General features: G+C 38.7%; 1 protein-coding gene across 8 annotated transcripts in view; it reads left to right on the forward strand.

The window, feature by feature from the left end:
- The window catches only part of LOC117979235 (WW domain-binding protein 11-like), a 268,867-nt gene that overhangs the window by 116,457 nt on the left and 137,924 nt on the right, over positions 1-14,486 (forward strand). For all 8 annotated transcript variants that reach the window (XM_063594550.1, XM_063594547.1, XM_063594549.1 and 5 more), the window contains exon 2: positions 10,506-10,617. In XM_063594550.1, the coding sequence (XP_063450620.1) occupies positions 10,506-10,531 (26 nt within the window). In that variant the 3' untranslated portion in view covers positions 10,532-10,617. The remainder of the gene's footprint in view (positions 1-10,505; positions 10,618-14,486) is intronic.

The following is a 14,486-nucleotide window of genomic DNA, read 5'->3' on the forward strand; positions in this document are numbered from 1 at the left end:
TCCTCATCTGTTCAAGTTTTCTCATGAGATTGCAGCAATTCAGTCCCATCTTCAGGCTCCATTTCTAATTCCACTTCTCTTGTTATTTCCACCTTATATGCAGTGGCTTCCTCCACTGAAGTTTTAAACCCCTTAAAGTCCTCCATGAGGTTTGCAATCAACTTCTTCCAAACTCCTGTTAATCTTGATATTTTGACGACCTCCCATAAATCACGAATGTTCTTAACAAGATCTAGAATGGGAGAATCCTTTCCGTAAGGTTTTCTATTTACTTTGCCCAGTTCCATCAGAGGAATCATAATCTATGGCAGCTATAACCTATGACATTTATTTCTTAAATAAGAAGACTTAAAAGTCAAAATTACTTCTTGATCCGTGGGCTGCAGAATGGATGTTGTGTTAGCAGGCATGAAAACAACGTTAATCTCCTGTGTACATTTATTAGAGCTCTTGGGTGACCAGGTACATTGTCAATGAGTGGTAATATATTGAAAGAATCTTTTTTATCTGAGCAATGGGTCTCAACAGTGGGCTTAAAATATTCAGTAAATCATGTCTCACACAGATGTGTTGTTATCCAGGCTTGTGGTTCCATTTATATAGCACAGGCAGAGTAGATTTAGCATAATTCTAAAGGACCTTAGGAATGGCAAATGATCATTGCCTTCAACTGAAGTCACCAGCAGCACTAGCCCCTAACAAGAGAGCCAGAATGTCCTTTGAAGCTTTGAAGCCAGACATTGACTTCCCCTCTCCAGCTATGAAAGTCTTACATGGTATCTTCTTCCAAAAGAAGGCTATTTTGTTTACATTGAAAATCTGTTGTTGAGTGTAGCCATCTTCATCAATGATCTTAGCTGGATTTTCTGGATAACTTGCTGCAGCTTCTACATCAGCCCTTGCTGCTTCACCTTGCATTTTTATGTTATGGAGATGGCTTCTTTCCTTAAACCTTATGAACTAACCTCTGCTATCTTCCAACTTATCTTCTGCAGCTTCCTCACCTTTGCCAGCCTTCATAGAATTGAAGAGGGTTACGCCTTACATGGGCTAGGCTTTGGCTTAAGGGAATGTTGTAGATGGTTTGATCTTCTATCTGGCGCACTAAAACTTTTTCCCTATCAGCAACAAGGCTGTTTTGATTTCTTATCATTCGTGTGTTCACTGAAATAGCACTTTTAATTTTCTTCAATAACTTTTCCTTTACATTCACAACTCGGCTGTTTGGCACAGAAGCCTTGCTTTTGGCCTATCTGGACATTCGGCATGCCTTCCTTACTAAGCTTAATTGTTTCTAACTTTTTGATTTAAGGTGAGAGGTGTGCGACTTTTCCTTCTTGAACACTTAGATGCCATTGTAGGGTTATTAATTGATCTAATTTCAATATTGTGTGTTTCAGGGAATAGAGAAGTCTGTGTTGAGAGAGAGATGGGGGAACAGCAAGTTGGCAGAGCAATCAGAACACACACATTTATCAATTAAGTTTGTCATCTTATATGGCTGTGGTTCACGGTGCCCCCCCCAAACAGTTACAATAGTAATATTAAAGATCACTGATTACAGATCACCACAACAGATATAATAATAATAAAACTTGAAATATTGCAAGAATTAGCAAAATGTGACACAGAGCCACAAAGTGAACACATGGTGTGGGAAAAATGGTGCCTGTAGACTTGCTTGATGAAGGATTGCCACAAAGTTTTAATTTGGAAAGAATGCAGTGTCTGCAAAGCACAATAAAGCCAAGTGCAATAAAACAAGGTATGCTGGTACATACTTCTAACTTACTGATACATGAGAAGCTAAAGCCAATCACCATAAACAGGAAAATGTGTGTGCGAGTATCATATATTAATAGATACAGTCTGTGGGAAATGGTGCAGGAAGCTATAGTTAAAGGAACATTGTCTCTGGAATAAGGTAGCTATGAATTCAGATTCTGACCCCTTCTAAATCTGATATCTTAGTTTAGTCACTTAACTTCAACTTTTATTCTCTCATTTGTAAAAACAAAGGCTAACAGTGACTTTCTCACATAGTTACTGTGACAGTGAAGTAGAATAATGTGGAAGTATTTAATTTTCTGAAACCTTTGCATAGAGTTGTTATTGTTTCAGCTTTTGTTGGTCACTATTTCCTCTAAGAATCTGGCAAATCTTTATTTTACCAAAATCGTCCATCACACAAGTGACACAGGCCTCCCCTCGTCTCTGGCACCATTGAGGCACTTTGACATCTGGAATTCTTTGCCTTGTTAAGAAGTTCTCTTTCACACAGCAGTGGGATTCATGTAGTCAGGATGTCTCCACGGGCTCTCAAGTCAGCACGTGGCTGTCTCCACTGTCACTTGGTTCCACTTCACCTGCTCTCAACCTCCCAGGGGTCATTTTCACTGTTTCTCTCTGTCTCTGTCACAAGTTGCATCCCTGGTGCCCCACTCAGCCTAATGCCCTTGATCTCTTTTCAGTTGGCCAGCAGCAAACAAGCGAGGGCCTAATGCATGCCAGATGCCAGTCACACAGCTATTTTGTAGGTGCTGTTGCCTGTGACATGCAACTTGCCAATTTAGATGCTCCATTCTCTCTACTGCCTGCATACTCTCTGCTATTACTTACCTTGCCTTTGCTTATGGGGAACTAGAATCTACTACTCTGATGTCTACCCTCACAGAGGGGCTTTGCTTTACAGTTGCTTGGCCCAAGGGATTTATATTTCTTTTAATTTATACATTATTTTGCTTCTCAGTGCTATATTTGCCACAAAGTTGTTAGTCCAGTCTGGGTCCCTAAAATCCACACCACAGTTTAGTTTTTAACATACCTATTGCTGTGCTTCAGATTTCTATCTAAGGACCGAAATGGTGCTATCGAATACTTTTGAACTTTTTCCCCATGAGGCCCCTTGACCCCATACAAGTAGACGGGAACAGACAGACATCTGAGCACAAAGGGTTGCTTAATTCTACTCACGGATATGTCTGTATTCCAGTATCAACTAAGTTCAGACATGCAGAGATGTTTCAAGATTTAAAACAAAATGGAATATTCGTTTTAAAGTAGCTCTTGACTTCTAGTCAAATTGGTGGATTGAATGTAACAAATTACCTTCTTATATTCCAGTCACCTTCTTATATTCTGAATGAAATATTTTAAAGTGCTTTCAAAGGTGCAAGCATCATGTAGGAAACTCTAGATGGAAGCAGAGGATAAACTGAGCTGGCCCCAGGCAATGGCCAGCTTTTGACACCTGTATGGGATTGGGAAACAAGTTTGTAGGAGTCACGCTGAGCAAGGAGTAGAAACTGAGCTCCTACGTGAACCCACAAGCTGGGAAAATTGCTGCTTGTTCTTGACGAGGGACTGTGCTATCTGTCCTCCAGCCTCAGTCGTAGCAAAGAGCAAACTGACCACTCCCATTCAGAGCTGTAACCGGAAACATCTATGACCTCAGACCTGTGAACATCAGGTTGCTGGACCCGGCTTTACATTCTCCCTGCGACTGAGTGGCAAGGGTCCACAGTAGGGTTTGAGCAAAGGCAATCAATAGACCAGTATCCAGAGAGGTCTTGATGACCCAGAGAAAGAAACTCAAGGAGGACCTATGATGGGAAACAAGGTCATAGAGGAGGATGACACAATATTTGAGATAGTTCCAAGAAAATCAGCCTACATCCTCCTCCCATCTGGTGAATGCATAACTAAGAAGCAAGAGCTAAGAGAAGAAATGAATTCGACTAAGTAAGTATGTTTAAAAGCAGCCCAAAAAGATAAAAGAGGAAATAGTGAACACGATGAAAGAACACGAGGTTATAAAATGGAGCAAGCAAATGTAAAAAATAGCCTAAAATATAGTAATTTGAAATTCTTGGGGGATTGATTAAATAATAGACTAGGCAAAACTGAAGGGAGAATCAGTGAAATGGAAGATAGATTGAGTAAACCTTCCAGGAATCAGCACTGAGACATAATGAGATGAAATATAGAAAAGAAAAAATGAGAGAGAAGGAATAGAAAATGAGAAGGTCCAATTACCTTTAACTGGAGTTCCAGAAGTTTATGGAGGGAATAGTGGAGTTAATGTTTAAAACTGTAATACTGACAATTTTCCAGAAATGAAGAAACTCTCAGATTGAAATGGTTGAATAATATAAATAAGTTGTGTAAATATATGGAGAAATCTTGTCATTAAACTGTAAAACCTCAAAAGAAAATCCTAAAACACAACAGAGAAAATTCAGAGTTCTGATAAAGAAGCAACAATCTGATAGGCTTCCATGATAAATAAATGAAGAAATAAGACAATGAAATCAAGTTTTAAAACTCTAAGGAAATATTTTCATTTAAAATTCTTGCCAATAAATGAATATGTAAGAATGTGGACAAAACAAAAATATTTTTAGTGTACAAATACTTGTTATTATTTAAATGAGAGGTACAGTGGCTCATGCCTGTAATCCCAGAGCTTTGGAAGGCTGAGGTGGGAGGACTGCTTGAGGCCATGTATTCGAGACCAGCCTGGGCAACATAGTGAGATCCTGTCTCTTTCACACACACACACACACACACACACACACACACACACACACACACACACACAAGCTGGGTATGGTGACATGTGCCTGTAGTCCCAGCTACTCAGGAGGCTGAGGTGAAAGGATCTCTTGGGCCCAGGAGTTCAAGGCTGCAGTGAGCGATGATTGCAGTACTGCACACTGCCTGGGCGACAGAGTGAGACCCTGTCCCTATGAATTAGTAAATAAATATATAAAAATAAGATTACAGCAAGATAGATGAAATATACAAAATAATATACTTAAGCAATATATGTGAATTCATAAAGAAGGAGTGGGGTGCAAGAAGTAATTGTGAGCACAGAAACACTGTAGAACGTGGTGGTATATTTAAATGCATGTCCACGATAAAATAAGATTATAGTAATGAGGGCAAAAGTGAAAAATATTTTGTTTGTATATGATTTTATAGGCTGTACAGAAATAAATAACACAATATTAATCGTGAATTGAGGTTTGAGAGTGTAGAAAGTTTGGACGGACGTTATTACTAATTTTTTTGTCTTAGAAGAGAATAGAGATATTGATTGATGTTATACTTGTTTGTACAACAGAAATGTAAGTATGTATGTAAAAAACATGCGTAGATACACAAATAATAAAAATATAGTAGATAATTTATAAACAAATAGTGGAAAAGACAGAAAATATATGTAGTTTAATCAACCTAGTGGAAGCTAGCAAAAAATAAAATAGAAGTGGATAGAAGATATATGAAAAACAGAACAAGGTGTCAGAAATAAGTTCAAGTATATTAAAAAATCATAAAATATATGAATGGATAAACAAAAGTAAATGACAGATATACTCAGATTTTATCTAGTCTATATTTTCAAGAAACAAATGTAAAACATAAGGATGCAAAAATGTTGAAAGACAAAGGACTAAAACATATATGCCAGGTAAATATGAAAATAAAATGATAAAGATTAATAACCAAAAACAATATTAGATTAAAACAGAAAAAGAAAATATTTAAAAAGAAATTTAAAAAAATCCCAAGAAGTTATATCAATAATAATCCTATGTATAATAATAACTATTTCCAAATTTTTGAACCAAGTACTGACAGAATAACAGATGAAATTGACAAAGCCACAATAACAGTAGGAAGTTTAACATACTTCCTTCAGAAAACGATGACTCAAACATCTAAAAAAATAGACATTTAGAAAAACACATTTGAAAAGTTTGATCTAATAGTTTTACATAGAATTTTGCATGTGACAAAGAATACACTTTTTTCAAGTGTATATGAAACTTAAAAAAAGTACCATATATTCATTAAAATGTTGCAACAAATCCCAAAGAATTAATATCATATACCCATACTCTGACTACAGTGCAATGAAAATAAAGAATTAGAAATACATAAAAGACTCTCAAATATTTATAAAAATACTTAGAAAAATTACAATTCAAAACAATCCATAAGTTATAAGAGAGGTGATGAGGAAAATTAAGAAAAAGATTATATTTAAAAAATTTGTACTACAGTTAAAAGTTATCAGAGTGAAATTTATAGCTTTCAATAAATGCATTAGAAAATAAAGCATTTTGAATACTAGCTAGCTAAGCAGCCAATTCAAGAACTGAGAAGAAGATTGACACAGTTGTCACAATTCTTTTCCAATTCTGAAAAAATTCAGACATTATCTCTTTAAACATTGCCTCTGTCCCATTCTCTCCTCTTTTTGGCATGTAGATTAAAAGTATGCTAGACCACCTTGTCCTATTTTCTGTGCCTTTTTTTTCTGCATTTCTTTCTTATATTTTTGTCTCTCTGTACTTTATTTTCAATAGTTTCTTCTGACCTACTTTCCAACTCATTAATGCTTTCATTAGCTATGTCTAATCTGCTGGCAAACCATACTTTGTGAACTTTTAAAAATTTTTAATATTTTAATCATAGATGTTCTGGGTTTGTTTTGTTTTTCAGATTACTTATATCATTTTTAATAGTTTCCTGTTCCCTGCTGGTAATTTCAAGCTCGAATTTTGTTTTTTACTAAAGTGGTCATTATAGTTGCGTTCTTAGTCATATGTAATAACTTCAACATCAGGTCTTTGTAGGTTTGTTTCTCTTGTCTGTTCTCTCTCCATTTTAGTGTCTTTGTGTGTGTGTGTGTGTGTGTGTGTGTGTGTGTGTGTGTACTAGGTTATCTTTGACTGTGTGCTGGTCATTGTATTTTAAACTGTTTTTGTAGGAATAATGTGAGGTCTAAGATGAGGGTATGTTCTTCCAAAGTGTATTCACATTTCTTTCTATCAGGCATTTAGTGACACTACCAGTTTGTGGATGATTTTAATGCAAGATTAAAGTTTGATGTTATCTGGATCATGCAGATGATAAGAGCTCTGATTTCAATAACTTCCTGGTTTATTTTCATATTTTGAGTCTTGGTTTTGGTAGTCCCCAGTTAATATGTGACTGAGTGTTCATTGGAATCTCCACTTTGGGCAGGTCTGGAATTTGACCTGTAGTCTCTTGCCCTGTGAGATGGCCAGTACTACAGCTCAAACTCACAGCTTTTTGGTGGTGGTAGCTGGGGCAAGGGGTTGCTAACAAATACTCTTAGAGAGCTGTGTTTACCTTTCTAGATTCTTACATTTTCCTAGAAATCTATAGCAGTGAGTTTTAGGAAACCCTATATTCTTCTTAATCTATATTCCTAATTCTGCAGCTGTTTTATGTTTTGGATATTCATGTTGCTAATTCCCCTACTCCTTTGTTTTCTCTCTAGATAGCAAGTGCCTATTTGACATCCCTTGGATGTTTTGTTGATATCTCAAACCTAACATGATCAAAAGAAGACCTTTTATTCACACACACACACACACACACTCTCTCTCTCTCTCACATGCCCACGCACTCACGATACTCTGGTATTTTCATTCCCTTACCCTGGTGCATTATTTAACTGCAGAATCAAAAACCGAGGACTCTGGCTGGGTGTGATGGCTCTTGCCTATGATCTCAGCACTTTGGGAGGCCGAGGCAGGTCGATCACTTGAGGTCAGGAGTTCGAGACCAGCCTGGCAAACACGGTGAAACCATCTCTACCAAAAATATAAAAATTAGCTGGGCGTGATGGTATGTGCTTGTAGTCATAATTACTCAGGAAGTTAAGGTGGGAGCATCACGTGAACCCGGGAGGTGGAGGTTGCAGTGAGCTGAGATCATGCCACTGCACTCCAGCCTGGGCGACAGAGTGAGATTCTGTCTCAAACAACAACAACAACAAAAACAAAAATCTAGGACTTATCATTAATCCTCTTTTTTTATTTTCTTGTTGTCTGCTCCCCATTCACTCTATTGGGGAGTTCTCTCAACATAACTTCAGAATCCACCCATCTTTCTCTAGTCTCCAAATCCACTGTCACCACTCTATTTCTGGACTGCCATCTCCCCTTTCTACATTAATCCAGGCACCAAGTAAATTAGATTAAAGCTTTGCTTCTTCTCTTGCTGAGCACATCACTTCCATCTTTAAACCCCAGACAGGATGATCTTCAAAAATGTAAATTGTATCCTGTCCTGTCCTCCCCTGTATAAATGGCATTCTTTTTGTTGTTGTTGTTGTTGAGATGGAGTCTCACTCTGTCACCCAGGCTATAGTGCAGTGGCACGATCTCGGCTAACTGCAACCCCTGCCTCCTGGGTCCAAGTGATTCTCCCGTCTCACTCAGCCTCCTGAGTAGCTGGGACTACAGGCACATGCCACCATGCCCGGCTAATTTTTTTTTAATTTTTTTAATTTTTAATAGAGATGGGGTTTCATTATGTTGGCCAGGCTGGTCTCGAACTACTGACCTTGTGATCCACCTGCCCCGGCCTCCCAAAGTGCTGGGATTACAGGTGTGAGCCACCATGTCTGGCCTTAAATGGCATTCTTTCAGTTTAGATTAAGGCACACTGACAATGAAAATCTGTGGGTCAGATGTCCATCTACCCTCTCTCCTCCTCTTGTGACCATGCTGCATGCCCTTGTGTTTATTTCTGTTTACCTGACAGGTGGAGTTTATACTGCCCTGGAGACTTATTCTGCTACGGAACATGCTTCCCTGGGTCTTTGCTGGTTTTGCTTCTTCTGGCCATTCAGCTCTCAGCTTGTGTGATGTCTTCTGTCAGGGCTCCCCTGACCATCTAATATAAATCACCAACACTGCTCTTGTGCCACTGTTCCTGTCCAACAAATCACGTAATCACTAATTCCTATCTGAAATGGTTCTGCTTCTTTATTTTCTTGTTTATGGCCTGTCATTTATATTGGAATGTGGCTCCTAGAATACTATATGACACAGAAAAATGTTCAATAGGTATTTTTTTTAATGTGGTTGTTGAAATAGGGACATTGCCTGTGTACTCACTGAGTTGCTTTATGCTCAGAGACACAGGTTGCCTTTGAATAAATGAAATCTTTTTCTCCTTTAGAAAAAAAAGGGCAGAGGTATGGGATATGGTCTGGGCTTAAGAAGACATCCAGGGAGAGCTTCCTTCCTTCTGCTGGAAGGGGGATGTCAATATCCATTGCAGAGCCTCCTCCAAACCGACTCCTGTGAAATATGACTGTAGGCAGGTCCCATCTGTTACTGTCCTGGCACCTGGGACCCACCTAGCATGGGTCCTCTTCCCATCACTCTTTCTTTCTCATCCGGCCTTCCCTACCCCCACCTATGTTCATCTTGCCTATTTTCTGGTTGACTGTTTACCACTCCTTTTACTCCAATGACTCTTAGTAGTTGTATTCTTCTAAGAAATATTGTCTTGAATTTGTAAGAGTCTGATTCTTTCAAATAGTTGCATGTTTAATTTGGTTCTTAAAATTACTATGGACTTAAGGATAAGAGTTTGAGACAAACATTAAACACTTAAAAGATGTTTAATACATGAAGGAATACATACATGAAGAAAGGAAAATATTTAGGTGTATAGATTTTAGATCTTCAATTGGTAGTTGGCTAATATTTCCATCATAATTATTTTTCAGAGTTTCATGTTTATTTTATATTAGGTTCATTTTTTTCCTACTCTCACCAACAAAAGGGAAATGAATTCCTAGTGTTTAGGCTTGAATAAAGAAATTATTAGTTCTATTATTATAGAGGGTCTCATAGCAAATACAGAGAGAGGAGAGAGACAGGGAAGCTGGGACGCCAATCAGGCTCCTCTCAGGCCAAACTTCTAACTATCCCTGGATCACCTAACTCAGACTTTGAGGAAAAGACAGATTGTATTGCAAGTGAACATTAAAGAAATAAAAAAGTGCGGCATTTCTGAAGCTGTAGTGGCGGATGCAAGGTGAGCTGTGGCCCTAGGTTGCATGTTATTGCTGCTTTCTCTTTATGTATTCTGTCTAGCAGGTTAATCTTTCAGCTTTATTCATGCCGCTGTTCACAGGGAATTGATATGCTCTACCACTGTCTAATTCAGATTATGAGCTAGTGTTTTGCCTTCACTCCTTGTGTGCATTGTTGCTTACACATTCACTTACTGTGTACCTTTCCAGTATTTCTGATTTCTTGAGGGTTCATTCTACCAACTGTGAGGAATATATCTTTACTGTGTGCATAAAGAATTTAGAGCTACAGTAAAAATGAAATACAAGCAGTCCCTGACATGCACATACATGGGGACATTCCAAATATGGTTTATATTAATAAATTTCTTGTTTAAAAATCAGAATGCATTTTGCCATAGCCACAATATGATAAGAAGTTGCTAGGTTCCCAATCTAACCCAAAAAAGCTAATTAAATTATTAAGCTTTTGGGACTAGAATAAGGACTTATTAAACCACAGACTAGGATGGACTATAGAATTGGGAATACTCACAAGTCTAATTGCCCTTTTCAACCCTGTTTTGAAGTCCTGAGGGTACCAGAAATTTATCTCTGCTGACACATTCTTTCTCTTCTTATTTGGTTCCAGGTGGAATTCATGGTGGATTCTTTTGATGGGGATTTTCCTGCTTTGAAAGGAAATAAAAGGACGTTTTCAATGTGGAAACAGGGCTGAGGTTCTGACTGCTGGCCTAAAAGAAGTAAGTATCTGTTTAGATCCATAAGATAATTTCTGCTTAGGAGAGTGACCAAGTGGGAGAGAGCTGTTGTGAGAATAACAACACAAGAAACACCAAAGGAATTGGAAAGCGGTGAAGTGGTTTAAACTGTGAAGCAGGAGGAATGTAAAGTATTGAACCGACTTCTGGAAGGAATGATTCATTTATGTATAAGGTGGTAAAAATTGCCAATAGAAAGCTGCAGTAATGTTCACAGAATAAGGTATTTAATCCAGAGCCTATTAGTCTCTTGTCTATTCAATAGAACATCTGAGCCACATTACCATTTCTATTTTAGAATGCACAACTGGTATAGTCATTAAATCTTATTAAATCAGTCTAAAACTATTGGGAGTTGTAATTGTTAGTTTTTATGCACTGTGTAAAGTCTTATCAAACTATAGGCTTCCATAATTGTATTTGAGGCACTTCCTCCCAGAGCCCACACAAATAATTCCCAATACCAAGGTGCTTGGAGATCCCACTTCTTTTATGTTTGGTCTTATAGGACCAAACATATGGTTGATTTGGCCCTCCAGCAAAGTAATGAAATGAATTAATTTCTGGGATGATGAGCTACATTTTATAGTGACTATATTGGCTTAGTAATGAAGAAAAGCCATATGTACATGTGCTTCTGTGTGGATACAGATTAAGAAAATGAGAGAAGGCAAATGCTTTGTTATGATACCAGAATGTTGAATTTATATTGTCTTCATTCTACTCCAAACAAGAGGCTGTCGTTTGAATAACTCTGTTAATCAGCTCAGGTAATAAGTGTTGTGACTACTTATCTTACATCTCATTCTTCCAAAACAGAAGTGAACGACAACACAGCACAGTGTTGTAATTACCCATAAAAGTCCAGGAATCTGATCAAAATGAAAATAAATGAAACAAATACCAATGTAATTTTCTGTTTTGGGCTGACATTTGGGGAAGGCTGTAGGGTAAATTTTCCCTCAAGTTTTTTGGAATTTTTATAAAAATTGTATTGTTATAGGCCTTCCATCCTTCTGATATGTTGAAAATTTCATTATTTATTGCCATGTTTTTTCTAAATCTCAGAAATAAAGGGCAGTTAAAATTTAGTAGTCTTAAGCTCTTGAAATAAAATGGTATCTCTCCACCATGGCACACGTTTACCTATGTAATAAACCTGCACCTCCTGCACATGTACCCTGGAACTTAAAAGCTGAAGAAAAAAATAGCCACAACACTTTTTTTTTTTGCAACATGTTAAAGGTTTGATGCATTTTTGAATTAAAACCATTAAATTGTAGTCTGAGTCAGAATCTCAGAGGTTTATGTACTTTCTGAGGGGAAGATAGAGTCATGTGTTTTTACCACTGACTACACCTCCCCTCTACCCTCTAGAGGTAACCACCAATTTTATGATAATTTTTTCTTACTTTTATTTATCTGTGTACCAGCAATAAATAACTCTAAACAGAATAGTTTATTTTGCCTATTTTGGAACTTTATATAGTGGGTTCATATAGAACGTATTATTATTATTATTATTATTATTTTGTTTGTTTGTTTTGGAGACGGAGTCTCGCTCTGTCACCCAGCCTGGAGTGCAGTGGCAAGATCTCAGCTCACTGCAACCTCCGCCTCCCGGGTTCAAGTGATTCTCCTGCTTCAGCCTCCTGAGCAGCTGGGACTACAGGCACGTGCTGCCACACCCAGCTAATTTTTAGTAGAGACGGGGTTTCACTGTGTTAGCCAGGCTGGTCTCGATCTCCTGACCTTATGATCCACCCACCTTGGCCTCCCAAAGTGCTGAGATTATAGACGTGAGCCACCGCGTCTGGCCTATTTTGTTCTTTTAATCAGTGTTTTATTTGCAATTTTTTGTATGTATTGCATGTAGGTTTGTTACTTTTTATTACTATAAGTGTTTCATTGTATGACATCACTTCAACTCATTGATTCTTTTGAAGCAGAACATTGATGTAGTTTTTGGTAATTGTGAACTCTACTGCTGTGAATATTCTTATACATATCTACAAGAGCACATGTGCGAAAATTTCTCTAGGGTATATATCTAGAAGTAAAATTGATGAGTCAGAACACATGTGTATCTAAAGCTCAAACAGATAATGCCATTTTCCCCCTAATATGGTTTGGCTTTGTGTCTTCACTTAAATCTCACCTTGAGTTGTAATCCCCTGGTATTGAGAGAGGAACTTGGGTTGAGGAATTGGATCATGAGGGCAGTTTCCCCCATGCTATTCTTTTGATAGTGAGTGAGTTCTCACGAGACCTCATGGGTTTATAATTGTTTGGTAAGTTCCTCCTTTGCTCATTCTTCTTTCTCCTGCCACCTTGTGAAGAAGGTTCCTTGCTCCTCCTTCTGCAGTGATTGTAAGTTTCCTGAGTCTTCCCCAGCCATGCAGAACTGTGATTCTATTAAACCTCTTTCCTTTATAAATTATTCAGTCTGGGGTAGTATCTTTATAGCAGTGTGAGAATAAACTAATCCTGGAAATTTGTACCACAGAGAATGGGATACTGCTATAAAGATACCTGAAAAGGTGGAAGTGACTTTGGAACTCGGTAACAGGCAGAGGTCGGAACAGTTTGGAAGGCTCAGGAGAAGATAGGAAGATGTGGGAAAATTTGGTACTTCCTAGAGACTTGTTGAATGGTTTTGACCAAAATGTTGATAGTGATGTAGACAGCGAAGTCCAGGCTGAGGTGGTCTCAGATAGAGATGAGGAGCTTATTGGGAACTGGAGCAAAGATCACTCTTGCTATGCTTAAGCAAAGAAACTGATGTAATTTTGCCCCTGCCCTAGAGATCTGTGGAACTTTGACTTGAAATGGGAACTTATGTTTAAAAGGGAAGCAGAGCATAAATGTTTGGAAAATTTGCAGCCTGATGATGTGATAAAAAGAAAAACCCATTTTCTGGGGTGAAATCCAAGCCAGGTGCAGAAATTTGCATGAGTAATGAGGAGCCAAAGACAATGGGGAAAATGTCTCCAGGGCATGTCAGAGGTCTTGGCAGCAATCCCTTCCATCATAGGCCTGGAGACCTAGGAGGGAAAAATGGTTTGTGGGTCAGGCCCAGGGCCACCCTGCTCTGTGCAGCCTCTGGACTTGATGCCCTGTATCCCAGCTGCTCCAGCTCCAGTTGTGGCTAAAAGGGGTAAGGTACAGCTTGGGCCATTGCTTCAGAGGGTGCAAGCCCCAAACCTTAGTGGCTTCCCTGTGGTATTAGGCCTGCAGGTGCACAGAAGTCAAGAATTGAGTTTTGGGAATTTCTGCCTAGATTTCAGAGGATGTATGGAAATGTCTGGATGTCCAGGCAGAAGTCTGGTGTGGGGCAGAGCCCTCATGGGGACCTCTGCTAGGGCAGTACAAAGGGGAAATGTGGGGTTGGAGCCCCCACACAGAGTCCCTACTTGGGGTACTGCCTAGTGGAGTTGTGAGGATAGGGCCACCATTCTCTAGACCCCAGAATGGAAGGTCCACCAACAACTTGTACTGTATGCCTGGAAAAGCCACTGGCGCTCAATGGCAGCCATGAAGGCAGCCAGTGTGGAGGGTTGTACAAAGTCACAGGGGTGCAGCTGCCCAAGGCCATGGGAGCCTCTCCTTTGCATCAGCATGCCTTGAATGTGAGACATGGAGTCAAAGGACATCATTTTGGAGCTTTAAGATTTGACTGCCCCGCTGGATTTTGGACATGTGTGGGACCTGTAGCTCCTTTGTTTTGGCAAATTTCTCCCATTTGGAATGGGAGCATTTATCCAATGCCTATACCCCCATTGTATCTTGGAAGTAACTAACTTGATTTTGATTTTACAGGCTCCTAGGTGGAAGTGACTTGCCTGGTCTCA

The sequence above is a fragment of the Pan paniscus genome, chromosome 12, assembly GCF_029289425.2.
Source record: "Pan paniscus chromosome 12, NHGRI_mPanPan1-v2.0_pri, whole genome shotgun sequence".
In the NCBI taxonomy this organism is placed as follows: Eukaryota; Metazoa; Chordata; class Mammalia; order Primates; family Hominidae; genus Pan; species Pan paniscus.